The sequence below is a fragment of the Gadus morhua genome, chromosome 13 (assembly GCF_902167405.1).
Source record: "Gadus morhua chromosome 13, gadMor3.0, whole genome shotgun sequence".
NCBI classification, from domain to species: domain Eukaryota; kingdom Metazoa; phylum Chordata; class Actinopteri; order Gadiformes; family Gadidae; genus Gadus; species Gadus morhua.
The window spans coordinates 17,123,036-17,139,824 of record NC_044060.1 but is presented as its reverse complement, the minus strand read 5'-3'; the positions used below and the strand labels follow the sequence as shown (position 1 = coordinate 17,139,824).

Sequence of the window (16,789 nt, the reverse complement as noted above, 5' to 3'; positions counted from 1 at the left end):
ACACCGAGAGGAAACGCAAGCAAAGTCGACAGCAGGAAGGGACCATGCCAGCTCTCTGAAGCTGCAGGGTGGCGCTGCTCCCTACTGTGTTGGTGTACACTGGGTCTAATTTAATAAAAGGTCCATTCAAAGGATTTGAACCTTAATTGAATAGTCAAATAATAGATATTTGTGTAGCGTTTTATATGGCACTTACTGACTTAATAATCGTTTATTCTGTCCAAGTCCCGCTGGCTCTTAATTGGCTGCTAGAAATCGGAAGCTTGATACTGGCTTACTGCTTTATCCGGTCAGTATTTGAGTTGATTTGACTTGTGTCAAATAGTGTGAAGCAATTGTTCTTTGATACATCAATAGGTTTGATTGAAGAACCTGCCGCTCGTATGTCCGTTTGGATTCAGGACTTTGCATCAAGTCAGTTAAACAATATTACACTATAACATTGTTGGTTGATCAAATACAGGAAGATCTTGGTTCCCGTCTACTTCTAGAAATCAGCATAATTTGTATTGTGCTTCTTTGAGTTTTATCTTTTAGTATCCTACATCATGAGCCACTGTACCTGAAAAGGCCTTTCCTTCATTGTTATTATTCCATTAAGGAACCAGCACTCAGTCTTGAAGTTCTTGTCACAAGTGGAGTGTGTCGCATTTTATTATGTAGTATATGTTTTAATTTTGAAGGTATTTTAGGTATCATGGCGGTATTCTCGGTTGCGGTGTTTGAACGGACCTGTTCTTTGAGCTCTGTCAATTGGCCCGAGAGGTTGGTCACCAGCTTCATAGTGGACTCCAGCTTCTCCTGTAGATTTCGGATTTCATTCTGCTCACCATCCGCATCGCTGCTCACCAGAGACATGGCTCTCATTCTGGGAAACCAGTCAAGGTTGTGGTCCTGGGTCAACGGAGAAGGGAAACAAACAACGAAGCAGAGTTAAGATCATCGAAAGCTTGAAGCACGTTCTGAACATTTGGAGAACAATGTCTGAGTTACATCTTTCTTCTGGTGCTGCCATGGTTATGTAAGCACGAGAGGGAGTTTTTTTAGAGTAATTCTTGCCTTGACAAATTCAATATTTGAAACGGACAGCACCTTTTTTTGTTTAGCATAAAATGGGATCAAGCTCATCTCTGGGTCCTTCCATTCCATTTCCATCTAAATGGGAATAATGTGTTTCATGAATGTTAGAGACAGACAAAGACAGACAGACAGGCATGCAGACAAATAGACGGGTGGGTGGACAGACAGAAAGACATATGTAGCTATACAGACAGTCAGACATAAAGACCGATGGATAGATACAGATGGATAGACATAGACAGACAAACAAGACACACATACAGAAAGACAGACAGATGGATAGATACAGATTGACAGATGGATAGACATGGACAGACAGAAATACAGTCTGAAAAGAGTTTAACTTCTTAAACAGAGACAGCCCCTGAATTAACCGCATGAGCACATTGTTCGCAACAAGATTAAAGAGAAAAACACCGCTCTGCAGGTGAGTGCATCCTGCACCACGCATGCTGGGTACCACGGAACTGGGCTGGGAAAAGTCCCTGATTTCAGTGGTTTAATGTGAGGCGGGGAGGTGAGTGCCTGCGGTGGTCACAGGTTTGCCACAAAGCCTCTTCTGGGTCTCACATACACACACACACACACACACACACACACGCACACGCACACGGTCGAAGGGGAAGCACACAACAGTAATATAGTGAGAGGCCACACTCATTCTGAAAACAAGTTCCATTTCCTGAATGCAAAGAAAAACAACAGTAGTGTGACGTCGATGTTGAGCTGTGCCTACACTCACTTCCACCCACAGAATGGACAAACTAAGGTCATTGCTCAAATCAACTATATAATTTTAAAATTCTTTTTTATATTGGTTGGTAATTCAAAAGTTTCAAAGACTACCAGGCACATGTATGTGCATTTGAATGCTGATAGCATGCAAGCGAGACTTAACCAACAACAAAACCAAAAGCAAAACTTGAGTATTAAAAGCGAAAGAGTATAAAACATAGGAAGGCGATATTTGATTTATTTGAATGCCATTCAAGTGAATTGCATCATCCAACAATGACTTCATGTCGGCCACGTTCAGTTCTGGTAACACTCTTTCTCAGAGATGAGATGGTCAAGAAAAAAAAAAAAGGGATGGTTCCGCATTTTTACTTCAATCATGTATTCTAACCATGGTATTCATACTGTGTGCGTGTGCGTGTGTGTGTGTGTGTGTGTGTCTGTGTGTCCAGTCCTTCAGTGTTTACAATGCTTCCAGTAAGTGGAAGGAATCGTTGGCACTTGAGACACGCCAGTTCAATGGAAATGACCGAAGTAACATTTCTCAATATTAGGAACCGCAGGGAGGGCCCAAGCCAGGGAAACAGGATATGGTGTTGGGTCTCAGGCTGCAACAGAAATATTTCTCTCCCGGCATCACACCACAAGGCACCTGGCAGGACAGCCACCCAGTTAACCCTGTGGATAGCAAAACATCTACAAGCCTGTAAACACAGAGAAAGCAAAACTACAACGCTCACATCTAGTTAGGAACTAACACCATATAATAATGTTTGTCCTCTCTTTCAAAGGTGTTTTATTCGCATATGAAACGAGACAGCGGTGTCTCTCTGGTGTCAGACACACAGTGGTCGCAGAAGATCAACCGTTTGTGTACGCAACACCTTCACCGTCTACCATTGCATTTGCCATTTCCACCTGACGCATAGGGCAGCGATCTCTGCCTCTGACGTCAGGCCCAGTCATTATCAGAGTAGTTGTGAGGGCCTGTACTCCCCCAGCTACGCGCTCCTGTCGCTGTTCCCACATTAAAGCACACTCGACGGATATGGTGAGACAAACAGCTGAGTGGGCACAGATGCTGTTCAGATTACGCAAATGGTTGTCAAGTCTGTACATTAGAGCAATAATGGCATTCCAAAAGAAGTGCCTCGCGTTAAAGTCGTCTGAAATGCATGAATCAACCATTTTTGGCACAATTTTATGAATTAACAAGAATGTACATATAATATGCATTTAAATACATGGATATTGTGTTTGTGGACAATGTTAATGAGTAACTAAATTCTGTTATGCATGGATCTGGATGGTTTGGGCCCAAGACATCCATGGACTGTTAACCCCACCAGCCTAAGATTTGTACCCGTAGCACTTAAATTCATGTACTGATGTGATGTACTGTATGACTGCAACTGATAAGAGGAAATAAAAAGAAGTTCAAAAAAATAAATAAATACATGGATATTGATACATTAAATATATGAGTATGTGAATATAAATATATGCCATTTATATAGACTGTTCTAATCAAAATCATATTTATTATTTACCTACAATACATTCATGTGTGCATCTGTGGGTGTATGCGTGTGCGTGTATGTGTGTGTGTATGCGTGCGTGTGTGTGCATTTGTTTGTGTGTTGCAGGTGAGGTTCAAGTGTGTTTCTTCCAAGTTTCACAGGAGCTAACCCCGACCCCCAGACTGAAGGGGACAGCGATGGCGAACTGTCTGGAGAAAGTACGTCACTCACAGGCAGCACAGATGCGCCATCAGCCACTGCAACAAATACAAGGGGCTTTCCTTGGGCTAGAAACAACGTTTGTGCAATGTCTTCAAGTTGATTAAAACCCAAAATCCTATCTCAACTATACAATATTTTTTTTCTACGAAAAGCAACATTTAGTAAGCAATGATCATCATGATCATAATAAAATATAAATAAATCTACGTCAATTGTTAATGAAATGCTTCATTTAATTTGGGCTATTGCACCACTCTCTGTTTGTTAGCTTAACAATGTTTCATACAATTCTTTTATATCTTTATATTTTCGGTTATTTTGTTTTTTGGAGTTCCAATTTGTATCAAGAAATACATATTTTAAAATATCTAACGTAGAATTTACAGGTATTATTTTATTAATCAAGAGTTTGGTTAGTATGACACATTATATTAGAAAATATTTCATAACCTTTGTATACTGTGCAATACAAAAAATTATATAAAGTATATATATATAGAGAATAGATTAAACATTATTTCTTTATTTTGTTCTTCAAATAGCCATTACTACTTCCCAATAAACCATTTTAAGCGTAATTGTATTACCTTAATTATATTAAACTAAATCAACTAGAGTACACCCTACAAATGTAGATCATGTATGGAAATTACACATTCATTATTTATAAATATTTCTTTAAATAGCCATTACTACTTTTAAATGAAACATTAAATTAATAAAACTCTTATGAAATAACTAATGCAAATAAGATACACTATTCAAATCTATATAATGTATGTATATATGGAAATTACACATTCATTCTTTATTAATACTTCTTTAAATAGCTAATACTTTTTGGCAATTAAAACCGTAACATATTTTTTATACATACGTAAATGTATGGTTAAATCAATAAACAAATATAAAGCTGATGAATATTAAGTGAGCTGCGATATTAGTGGCTCAACTTGCAGGCATGTGAGTGTGTGTGTTTGTGGGCGACAGAGAATCGTTATGGATGTGTGTGCATGTATATGTGTATGTGTCCGTGGATGTGTGAATGTGTTGGTATTAAACGATTAAGCAGGCGGTTAAAGCATTAACAAATAGCGCGACAGCGTAGGCTTGCCGTGTCTGAAGTTGACTCTCCGTTCACAAAGCTCACGTCTGCGGTCATGTGTCGAAAGCAGCTGGGGTCAAGGAGTCGGGGGATTACCAATTAGACCCTGGAGGTCAGACTGACTGGTACTTAGTATCAACGTTTTATCTGGAGGTTAAAGTTCAGAGGTTATGGATTTATTCAGACAAAATACAAAAATACCTTCAAAAATACCATTATACCCAGAGGAATTGATTGAAGGTGACCGTTTAGGAAAGCAATTTACTGTCAAGGAGGAGGAAAGGTGAACATTCTTGAAAGGGTATTTGGAGGCAAAGATCTTCCACAAATCCCAGAGAACACCCCCTATCAAATCAGGCAAAAAATCTAATATTGGTGGTAATATTGCGTTGCAGTGCCCTAAGCAGAACTCATGAGATGCATGAGGTGCGTTGGTCGTAAACAGCCTGATAAAGGCCCGGGCTGGGGGGAGCATCTCACCCTGATCATCTCCGCCACGTAGCTCTCGGGGCCGGTGTACTCGGTGGAGTCCTTGACCTTCACCAGCACGATGAAGAACAGGTAGTGCCACATGTTGTGCTCCACCTTGATGTGCTCCTCAAACGTCACTGTCTTGTTGTCAAACTTGTCGCGCTCCAGACCTGTGAAAAAAAAAAGCAGCTTACGTTCATATGGTCCATAGAGACGGATAGAAACACAGATACACTAACACACTTCCATATTGTCAGATAGAAACAAAGATACACTAACCAACTTACATAGAGACAGATAGAAACATAGATACACTAACCAACTACCATATAGTCCATAGAAACAGATAGAAACACATATACACCATGGACTATACAGAGGTAGGTTAGAGACTAAGAAACACAGATACATGCTCATATCTTAATGGAGAGTTACACACAGAGGTCAAATCTGCCTCTCTACTTATCAATGATTATTACCTGGTTAGGGCGTGAATACATGTAAATCTGTGTGATCATGTGGAGTTGTAAATACCCCAGAAACAGCATAATGCTTAGAAAAAGACAACCCTACTGTAAAGAGGCACGTACTCCTTTCACCCACAAAACAACCAACCAAAAAAGACAACAACAACAACAACAACAACAACAACCACCAGGCCCTTTGTGACATATGATGCTCAGGAGTTCAGAACATTATCACAACAGTGTCTAACATGGTCAAGCGACTCATACGGCAACAGGAAGACACACTTTCCCTCCTCTGCAGTAGCACTCATGACTAACCAAGCTGTTCTGGGAAGAGGAGGTGTGCGGCTGTTTACACTACCAAGAAAAGCCAGCCCCCATCCTTCTAGAGAACTATTCTGCCTCTCGACGTCAAATTGCAGAACCTCACTTGCACACCACAACAGCTGTTGTGTGTCACACTGCTGCTTTGCTATATATATTCTTTTGTAGCTGCAAGTGCATCGCAAATGGCGTCCATTCGCTATAAAGTGGGCCCGATCTCCGCTCGTCTCACGACAAAGCTATTCTACCCAGTCACAGTCTTATGGAACTTTTCGCTGTTTATACAAGCAAATGTATAATAATCATAATATCCTAATGAATTGTTGTTTTAACAGATCTGCATATCAAATATTATCTAATGAACTATTAACTTGTTCATATATGATAGCTTTTTGATGGAAGAAGGCGAGATACATGGAAACAAAATGGTCCATATTGTGTGTGGCTGTGTTTACCGTCATTGTGATTTATTTAATGTTAATAAAATAGATAATCTATTGGTTCAGTTGATTCTCGAAGCCATTGTAAAATACTTAGCACACAATGTTACCGGACCCAATTAGTTTTTGGTATTAATGAGCTGCTAATCTCAAAGTTTGCTAGGCTGTGTTGCTTGGCAGCCATAACTGCGGTCCTGAGTAACAATGGCAGAAGAATGGTGATTTGTTGTCAGTAAATGATTAATGATTAATCTGCAGTAACTGTTTTAGAAAACATCTTTAATCAAACCTTGTCTCTTGTTTACCTACCACAAATAAAACACGTGGTCTTCAGCACCTCCTCCTTCTTCTGCTTCTCGCTCCTCAGGTCAGCGAAGGTGTCGATGATGACACCGAAGATGAGGTTGAGGACGATGATGATGACCATGAAGAAGAACAGCAGGTCGTAGATGACCCGGGCCGCGAACAGAGGCTCCTGGAGGAGAACGAGGAGGAAGGAGAACATGAGGGGATTCTTTGAAAAATATTGAAATAACTTATTAACCCTCAATCACTCAATGATTCACTACCCCCCCCCCCCCCCCCCCCCCCTCCCCGAGCACCATACAATCAGACACAGAAACACTAACTCTACTCCTCTAACCCCCCCCACTTCCCCACACACACACACACACACACACACACACACACACACACACACACACACACACACACACACACACACACACACACACACACACACACACACACACACACACACACACACACACACACACACACACACACACGCACGCACCTCCTTGGACGGCTTCCTCAGGACGTCCCCCACGCCGCCGCCGCTCCTCAGGCCGTGACTCAGGACGGTGACGATGCACATGATGAGCGAGTCGCACACCCGCTCCTTATCCTCGATCACCAGCGGCGAGGGCTGCGGCGCCACAACAGCTGCTGGGGAGACGGCCATGATGGTTGAAGCATCACAAGGAAGTAGTAGAAGTCTATGTTTATTTATGTGGCACTGGCTGCTCAGAGGTGCCTCGAAATAAGTTTCAAAGTCCCTGCCAACACAATCCATATAAAGTCGTGTTTTCTACCTCATTGGCACATTCTGAGGTGAAGTGCCCACAGAATACATAACGCTATTACCCTCAAAAGCAAGGTTTGGTTTCTGGTCTTTCATGGAGATGCCTTGAAGGGTATTTTTGTAAATAAAGCATGAAAGACTACCGGCAAGGACCTTTAGAAGACAATCAATACTTTAATTTGAAAGAGAAATAGTAAAAAGAAGAATGAAGAAGGTTAACCAATACAATCTCCATATTCATAAAGAGTGGTGGCAGACTAAATAATGTTGAGCCATGTGGGGCCGAACCATTGAGCTCTGAACGTGTTCAGCCCTGAAGAATCCACCTCATTCAAAGCTTCTCATCACGGTCCAACACCCGTTCCAGACTACAATCAAGTCATTGATGGTCACGGTCACATTCTCCTAACAGATTTGAATGTTTCCCCGGGCGGAGGAGAGCTGATGTCCACTTTGTTGTGGCATTCTCAGAAGTCCCGAAACAACCCCATATCTGGGATTTCCTCAGGTCAGGAGGTCTGCATGCCGTGGTTATCAGCGGCGGTGGTCCTGATGCACACGGGGGCTTGGTGGCCGCCGGTGGGAAGCTCTCCATGAGGTGGTGGCGGCGGTCGGGGATGGGTATTTCTACAGCCCAAACCCGTTGACCCGGCCCAGGGCTCTGGCGGTGATTAACCCCCTGACCCAGTGCACCCTACGCCCCCGAGTTAGTCTTAGCCCCTCACCCTCCTAAACCCGTTGCCCCCTTGCAGGAAGTACCCTCCCCTTATACCCCACCTGCCAAGGGTTAGCCCGGCCGGGGCTCCTAATCCGGAGGGCTTTCTCCTAATAAAAATAAGAATAATCTTGATATCATTTTTCCTAACGTAACTCAGGAGCTGTTATCTACCGTTGATTATCAGTGAAATTGAAGCTAACTAGAGTAAATCCACAGTTTTAGAAAAAAGGGGGTAATTAAAAAAATTCAGCGCAACCAATATGAATCATTTCTAAACAACGGCTAATGCCAATCTGCGCCAGGCATCACACCATCCATCCAGTCTATTTGTAATAAAAACCCTTGGAGATGGAAAGAGAGGAATGAAAAAAAGCGACAGAAAGCGAGAGCAAAAGAGTTAAAGGAAGAGAAGGAGAGAGGGAGAGCGTAGAGAGACCTGACACCATGGTGCACTACTTACCATCCACCGAGGCTTCGGCTGAGCAGTTCTCTCCGTTTTCCTTCAGACAAGCTCCCCCGGAGAAGAGCTCCCCCACCATGCTGGCCCCGTGCTCTGCCCGTTAGCAACACAACAACCACACACACAAACCATTCTTCAAAGCAGCTCAGTGAGTGATCAACTGCTTGAGATAGCATCGACGTTTGATGGTAAATGTGACATCAATCTGGCTCGGTTGTGAGGATGGGGGAAAAGGGAAAAAAAGTATAGTCATCCCAAGTCATGAGATAACAAACCTAGCTCCAGGGGTAGCCCAGGCTCTGCTTATTTACACTGCATTACTCACAAATCATACTCACTTCCTTCATCTAAACCAGGGGTTCTCAAAGTTTTGACAGCTGAGGGCCAATTTGGGAACCCAGAATTTGACTGAGGGCCGCCAAAGGAAAAAAAATTAGACGGGAAACGCCGTCAGCGTCCCAGTGGTGAAAAAAAACATTGCACCGTGGACCTCTGGGAGTAAGGTCAAGTGAGGTCTAAATCCCGAAACTGAGGTTCATCCGTTCAAAGTAATGTACAGTCGGATTGTAAAAGGATTTCATTAAAAGCCAGAGAGAGTCGACTTTTCTCTTTATAATTATTATTTTGGTTTAAATTAATATTGATATAATAATAATAATAAAAAAAAAAAAATCTGTATGTCATTGCGGGCCGCCAGGAGTGTTTCTGCGGGCTGCCATTGGCCCGCGGGCCGCACTTTGAGAACCAATGATCTAAACTCATATCGAGAGTCGCCCACACTGTAAAAGGTACCGAGAGGGGCACCGCTAACCTACCGAGGGTCTTGTTGGGTATTCTGTCCACGGCAAGGATGAAGTCGTCCTTGAAGAAGATGTATCCCACGATCGAGAAGAGGTAGACGAGGATGAGGGCCAGCACGGCCGTGAGGACGATGGATCGCCCGTTGCGGGTCACGCTCTTGATGACATTGAGCAGGGTCTCTTCCCGGTAGACCAGGTCAAAGAGCTGGTGGGGACGGGGATGAAGGTTAGAGTCCAGCGCTAGTGGTGGCGTGGTTCAAATGGAATGGACAGAAGATCCCCTGTTCTTCAGACAGTTTACGGTTTGAAACAGTGGTTCTTCAACGTTCTCATCTCTTAGAACGTACTTACACTAAAACATGTTAAAATGACCTTCTAACTGTTGTCTTGTAGCAGGGAAAGCAATTAGAATCTATATGTGTGTGTGTGTGCATATATGTGTGTGTGTGTGTGTGTGTGTGTGTGTGTGTGTGTGTGTGTGTGTGTGTGTGTGTGTGTGTGTGTGTGTGTGTGTGTGTGTGTGTGTGTGTGTGTGTGTACCAGCAGGCTGTAGAAGAAGACGTGCACGAAGACCCCGAGGCTGCATATGATGAGGTAGAGCAGGTGGTAGAGGAACTCCACGTCCATGATCATGGCCTTGTAGCCCCGCGTGAAGGTGCCCCGGTTCCCCACGAAGCTCATCAGGAAGATCACCTTGTTGCAGACCTGCACACCAGGGTCATAACAGGGTTATAACCCTCACACCAGGCTCACACCAGGGTGAGATCACACCACAGGCAGACAGACCATCCATGCAGAACGAAAGGGAGCAAGACAGGCAGACAGACAGACAGGCAGACAGACAGACAGACAGACAGACAGACAGACAGAGAGACACACCTCCCCACACTAAGCGTCCACCGCCCACCACTCACATTGAAGGCTCCCAGGAGGTACAGCGTGGGCTCCAGGCCCACGGAGAAGATGAGCCTGAGGATGGTGGAGGCTATGAAGGCCCGGATGCCGTGAGGCTGGGGCAGGATGATGACAATGGCCAGGGAAACCAGCATGGCCGTCCACAGCAGGGCAGAGAGGTGGGGGTCAAGGGTACCTGAGGGCCAAAGAACAGAGGGATCGGACAAGTGAGAATGTGACCGCTATTGTGATTAAAGTGTCTGTTCAGAACAGAGCTTTTTTCTTTTTGTTAATGGTAGATTACAATGCAGGGAATGCAAATGATCTAAAAACACCACTGATTCCCACTCCTTTGATATTGGTTTCCATCTCGCACACACAATTATATACTTTTCCTCATTTCAAATGAATATGAAATTGTATGCTTTTTTTTTGCATTGTTATATGTTAAAATTCTGGTTTCTGTATTGGTAAATATATATATTTTTAATATAAATAATATTTGTATTTATTTATTAGAAACATCATTCCCCCCATGACTGCCTTTGCTGCACTAGTATCGAAGCAGAGAATACTTTATCCTGAAATGATCTTCACACTTCCGGGTTCGTTTAAAGGCTAAAGCTATCTTACATCGAGAAAGATTAAATTTATGCTCAGGGGGTAGTTAGAGATTCTTTAAAAACAGTCTGTATGTTCTCCCTCCAGACTGAACGTGTCAGTCAGTTGTTTTTGTTAACAAGTCCAATACTATATTTGTGCATCTACTAGTTGCTAATTATGCATTGGACTTAATCCATAGATGTATTTAGGAATTTGTAATTATCATTATTATTAATGAAATTTGCTATTGTTGTTCTTCTGTTATTTCACTTTTTGTAAATGTTGTTTTGTTAATTTTTGTCTTCGTTTTTGATCAAACAGTGTTTATCATTTGTATTATGGATGTGGGGGGGTGGTTAAAGGGGGGGAAATGGTGAATGTGTTCTTCATCTGATACACCAATTAAAATCGGAGCAAAAAATTAATTCATAATTTACATTGGATTGTATTCACTGTCCAACTGAATCCAATCCAATGTAAATTATGTATCTGTTAATTTATTTATTACGCAGTACAAGTTACAACTCCAGCCAGCCAACAAACAACCGAAGCACCTTGGAACTGAACTGACCTGAACTGAACTGAACTCTCTGGGAGGTTACAACTCAGTTAACCCGCTCTAAGGTTCAACCTCTTCTGGTCACTCTCTGGTCACAAGTCTGCCTCTGGCTCCTTTACTCATTGTTCCAGTAAAGGCAGTCATCACCTAACGCAGATTAAACCTAAACCAGCCAGGGCCAAAATAAGTAAAATCCATCTTTAGACTTCGTATATTCCATAATTGCTATGCTATGAATGTGAACCGTGCCGTATTGGCACATTTAGCCTACTTTTCATGTTTTAATTCCCTAATGGGACTAAAATTCCAGACATGCGTGTCAAGAATGCGGGGCGGTGGCCAACGTTCCCAACAACAAATGGCCCACTGGGCAACGCCTGAGCCTTTCTACTGCTTTATGGCTAATTTGACACCATTGTGTCGGCAGAACAATTATGCTGCTACCGGAAAAATCTTTTGAAATCTGAATAAAAAGTCATGTCATTCATCCGAGTAACAACACATTGCAGTTAAAGTGTAATCCGGGTCTCCGGTTCATCCCAGGTTAACAAGCAGCTTGCTAAACATTAACACAAGAGTTGAAGCAATGAACAAGTGTGGGAGTGCAGGAGTGTGCGCGTGTGCTTCTGTAGTTCTGCGTCTTCGTTTTCTTCTTGTTTACATAATGATTTGTAAAAAAACGACTTCCTCTACACTCATATTGAGCCTCCCGTCACTGACAACAAGGCATATCACCCACCCATCGAGACCTTTTACATGTGAAACTGCAGACAAAATCTTTTCTGTTGTTGCTAACATTAAGCAAATGACTTATTTGCTGTTTTTCTGATGTGACCAATAAAAGCCCAACGCTGAAGTTCAAAACAAAAGGGACTGCGCCGCTTGACCCCAGACAGAACAATTGAAAGTGTATGTGAGTCACAATGTGTGTGTCTTCTCCGTGGAACAATAGATTCTTTAATAAAGCTGGGGAATTGCGCACAACCACAAATAATGCTTTCAAAGAGAACCGAGAGCGGAAAACAAAACCAGGGCCAACGAGATGTCGCGATTACAATTATAAATAAATATAATCCTTTGGAATAAAAAAGAATAACAAAAGAAACCTTGCTCAACTCATTTGGTGAATTAGCTTGAAAGTAACTCAGTACTTTAATCAACATTCGGTACACAAGTACATATTTCAGCAATTTGTTTGCTTTAGGAGAAGTAATTGGAATTGGAATCCACTGCAAATGCCAAAGTGTTAAAATCCCAGAGTATTCATGACCAGAGTAGATTTTATACACTTTGGTGTTGAATAGGCACTAAGTACATTTTTTGGGGTGTACCAGAAACACTCTTGGGTGTTGTCTCTAAGTTAATGCTGGTGTAGAGTAATTTAAGTGTTTATTTTAGGATGATGGACTCCCTGAGTGTCCAACGGTTGATTGACGGCCGCACGTCGGCTTAGGTTTCGATTCATCATTGGCTCGCTGCGCCTCCTCATTGGTTGAATCTAGAGACATGTGACCGTTTGTCCTCTTCCACACTACGCGGCAAACTGTTTCGGCAGAGACGGTGGGTTGACTAGAGAGGATCGAATCAATATCGCCAAGGGATTGCTCAGAGTGAGCGAAGACATTTTTGAACTTCACGGGAATGTAAACAGGTAAGAAAAGTACCAAGTGAATAATGCACAGGGTTTCTATGTTTCATAGTTAGTTGTGCGTGTGTCCTTCATATACCTGCAGAAACCCTGAATGCAGAATATTCAGCATTTCTTCGTCTTTTAGATCTGATAACCAACTTATAAATGCTAACGATTTTAGCTAACGTCAAACTTAATGGCCAATGCTAATGAGGCACATGTCTTCAATTTAGCTAACGCCTGGTTACCATTTTTAGCTAATGCTAACGAGGCACGTGGCTTTAATTTAGTGGGAGCGTGTCTATGTTCCCCGGGTCCTATGTTCCCCGGGTCCTATGTTCCCCGGGTCCTATGTTCCCCTCTTTGTATGAGACTGGGGAACATAGGACCCTTTTAAAAAAAAAAAAAAAAAAAAGGGTCCTATGATAATAACCTGTTTGTATTTGGCCACCTTTTTAGATGCTGACTATTTATTGACAATAACTTTTTGAACCTTTTATGTTGTGTCACGTGCTTTCATCAGGTGTATTTCATGCTCAAAGTATGTGCTCTCCCTTTGCAGGTTGGGATAGTGACATGGCCTCACTTCTCCTGCTGGTCTACCTGCTGCCACCACCTCCAAGTGGAAAGAAGGGAGCTGTCAAAATCAGTATCCGGGAAGCTGTGGATCGTGTAGTGAAGTTTCACAGGGTAATTTTATCCTGATAATTTTTATTTTAAAAGGTATTTTTAAAGGTCCTATGGCATGCCGCCAGAGCTTGTGTGTTGCTGATGGGTGTCACAATCTCTGTGTTTGTCAATCTACTTATCGAGTCTTGAAAACAATGGCGTCGACGGGTGATCTACTGATGGTATTGTGTGTATAAAATGTACTTTTTAATAAACAATCTGTACACTTACAAAGTTCTCATTGCCTCGTTTTATATGTTAATACCCTTATTGAACTACCAAAGAAGTGTCGGGCTACTTCTAGCCTTTTAAATGGTTTAAAATAGCAATTTAGTTTTTACCATAACCACTGCCCCCATTGTTTCAATTTTATAGCGTTTTGATAGAATCGGCTAAAAACAGCCAACTGAAGAAAGCGTCTATATGCGTTTTTTTGTGCTCCAAAACGAACGTTTCAACTCATTATCATACAAAACATATCCCAAATCCGTTTTACACCGGAATTCCCTTTTAATTGGTTGACAGGGACACATTTATTTATTTTCAAGTTGTTTGTTACATCATATAAATGTAAAACTAAATATGGTTCTTGATGTAAAATAATTAAAGTTTAACTATAATGTTAACTATATTATATATGTATGCACTGTAACAACGGCAGCATCAATAAAAATATAATGTTTTCAAGAATCTAATGTGTAGACTATTCATTCATGAAGTGTTGATAATTCACCTCAAAGGTGTTGGCTGTACACCAGTCAGAGTACATTCTCACTCTAGAAGTATTAAATAATCAGCTCTGCGAAGTGCTACAAAGCACTGACTTGGAGTACATATTTTCTCTCTCTGGGGTTCTAGGTTTACACTGCAGGTGTAAGGAAGCACTGAATGAGTGCCCAAAAGTACCACTAATAGAGTACATTTGCACTCTCAAAGTGTTCAAATGTAACTCTAAATTTGGAGTACATATTTTGCTCTTCTAACAGTGTTCAGTGAACACTGAACTCTTGGACCTATATATACCCAAAAATGAGTGTTAAATGTACACCCATAGAGTACAATGTACACTGTGATTTTTGCTGTGTATATATACATGCAGCTATCCTAATGAAAATTATTTTCCATTGAAAAGGAATAGAATATCCATCCATCTATCAATCTATCCTAACTAAACAGACCATTACTACATTGACACAATGAGCATATAAAAGGGGCGTAACTGTAACCTTATGTTGACGAGTAAAGATACAAGATCTAAATTGTCCTCTCAACTGATCCTCCAAAACAGCATATAACGGGCATCCTTATACTGTGACTTGATTTGAATGGTTCAATCAAAAAAACAATCATCAAATTGTTAAATAAGAAACTCAAACGTCCCACAGTGTGACATTTTCCGTAGCCAGTGAACCATGAGAGTCAGACCATCACTGAAGGCAGCAGGTGCCTTGTGACGAGGGCCAAGGCTGACCTCCCTGACCTAAAGCTACACGTCTTAGCACATACGATGTGACCCCGGTGACCTCCAGGGGTTAGCGAGTTCAGGCTTCATCACATGGTAGACATGGTCGGGGTGCGACGGTTCACGCAAAAAGAAAACCGCATGTGATCCCACCCTCCATTCGGTTTGCAAACGTGCACTGTTCAGCACGGATACAAATACGGTACGGTAGAGAAAGAAAATAACGTTTATTTTAGCATCTTTTGGAGTCACAGCTATCCTTAAGGTAGAGAAGTAGAGAACCTTAAGGTAGAGAATTATGATCCACAACTGCATTTACGTCCAGGAACATTAGGACTCCGAGCCAAAGAATGTGATCGATAAATCAGCAACCGTCCTCTGACCTCATTATAACAACAGAACACCAGGTGGATAACAACAGCTATCCACCCCACTCTCTCCTAAAGCCTTCATCCAACATTTGTAAATCAAATCAGACTGATACAAGGAATAGCGTTTGCTACCATGTTCTGCAGTTTAAGACAAGGCATTATGAGCTGGTCAAATTCATGTGGACACTAGATGAAGGTATGACATAACTAATTGATTGCGCGTTTACTCGACATTGAAAACTATACCATCAGGGACGGCAAAACCGTAACAAGGTTTTGCCGGGGGTAGATGGTCATGTTCGGGCACGGAAAGGGAACTGAGTATCTAATGCCATATAGAGCCGACAATGGATTTAGAAATAGGAATAAAATATTCAAAGATATACACACCGAGAGGCTACTCCACTTTGGATTTGATCAACAACCCATTATGTAAATTAACTCCATTTGATAATGTAGAATGATAAATAACTCAATAAATGAATTTAATTAATTAATTTAAGTCATTACATTTGCCCATATAGCTTAATATCTATTTAACTGCAAGTGCTGAGTTAATGCAAGTTAATATGATTCATACATACATATATAATAAATAATAATCCTTTGTCTTTTGTTTGTGTTTAGTGCTGGGGATTACGTAAGAAAAAGAACCAAAGGCCACGCATGGGGATGAATCATGGACCTTGAGGGCTGTCGTCACCTTCCATGGTTCCCCCGATAAAAACCACAAAAGAACGCGCACGCACCCACACACAGACGCAACCAGACACACACATGCATCCTTTCCCTGGTCCCAAACCGGTCCTTTTGAGGTATTAGAAACCCAGCACGACATGTCACACTCACAAACAGAAACGGATGTAATCTGACACGAAACGTAAAAGAAAAAAAACACACACAAATTAATGGAATTTGCTTAAGAGGCCCCTGAAAGAGGGATGGGCGAGGTGTGAGATGGAGGCGTGATGCTCAGAGGGTAAATCTGAGTAAGACGAATGTCAACCTCAACCACAGGAGGATCATGTTTTTGTAAGCAGTTCTGGCTGCACTGGACCTGTTCCACCCACCGTGGTAAGAGATGCGTGAGGCTTCACTTAAACCACAGTCTTGATGAGAATACAATGTCCAGAGTCTCCTTGGAGGGCCTGTGTTCTTAAATCCCATTTCAGACA

General features: G+C 42.0%; 1 protein-coding gene across 13 annotated transcripts in view; it reads right to left on the bottom strand.

Annotated features, from left to right (window-relative positions):
- itpr1b (inositol 1,4,5-trisphosphate receptor, type 1b) overlaps positions 1–16,789 on the bottom strand; it is a 97,793-nt gene that overhangs the window by 6,651 nt on the left and 74,353 nt on the right. For 8 of the 13 annotated variants that reach the window (XM_030373866.1, XM_030373872.1, XM_030373874.1 and 5 more), the window contains 8 exons: positions 10,341–10,516; positions 9,967–10,131; positions 9,442–9,631; positions 8,627–8,719; positions 7,161–7,312; positions 6,674–6,839; positions 5,143–5,303; positions 733–894 (listed from right to left, as the gene is read on the bottom strand). In XM_030373866.1, the coding sequence (XP_030229726.1) occupies positions 733–894; positions 5,143–5,303; positions 6,674–6,839; positions 7,161–7,312; positions 8,627–8,719; positions 9,442–9,631; positions 9,967–10,131; positions 10,341–10,516 (1,265 nt within the window). Of the gene's footprint in view, positions 1–732; positions 895–5,142; positions 5,304–6,673; positions 6,840–7,160; positions 7,313–8,626; positions 8,720–9,441; positions 9,632–9,966; positions 10,132–10,340; positions 10,517–16,789 lie in introns of those variants that run through there. The other 5 variants (XM_030373880.1, XM_030373881.1, XM_030373867.1 and 2 more) reach the window with 2 other exon arrangements.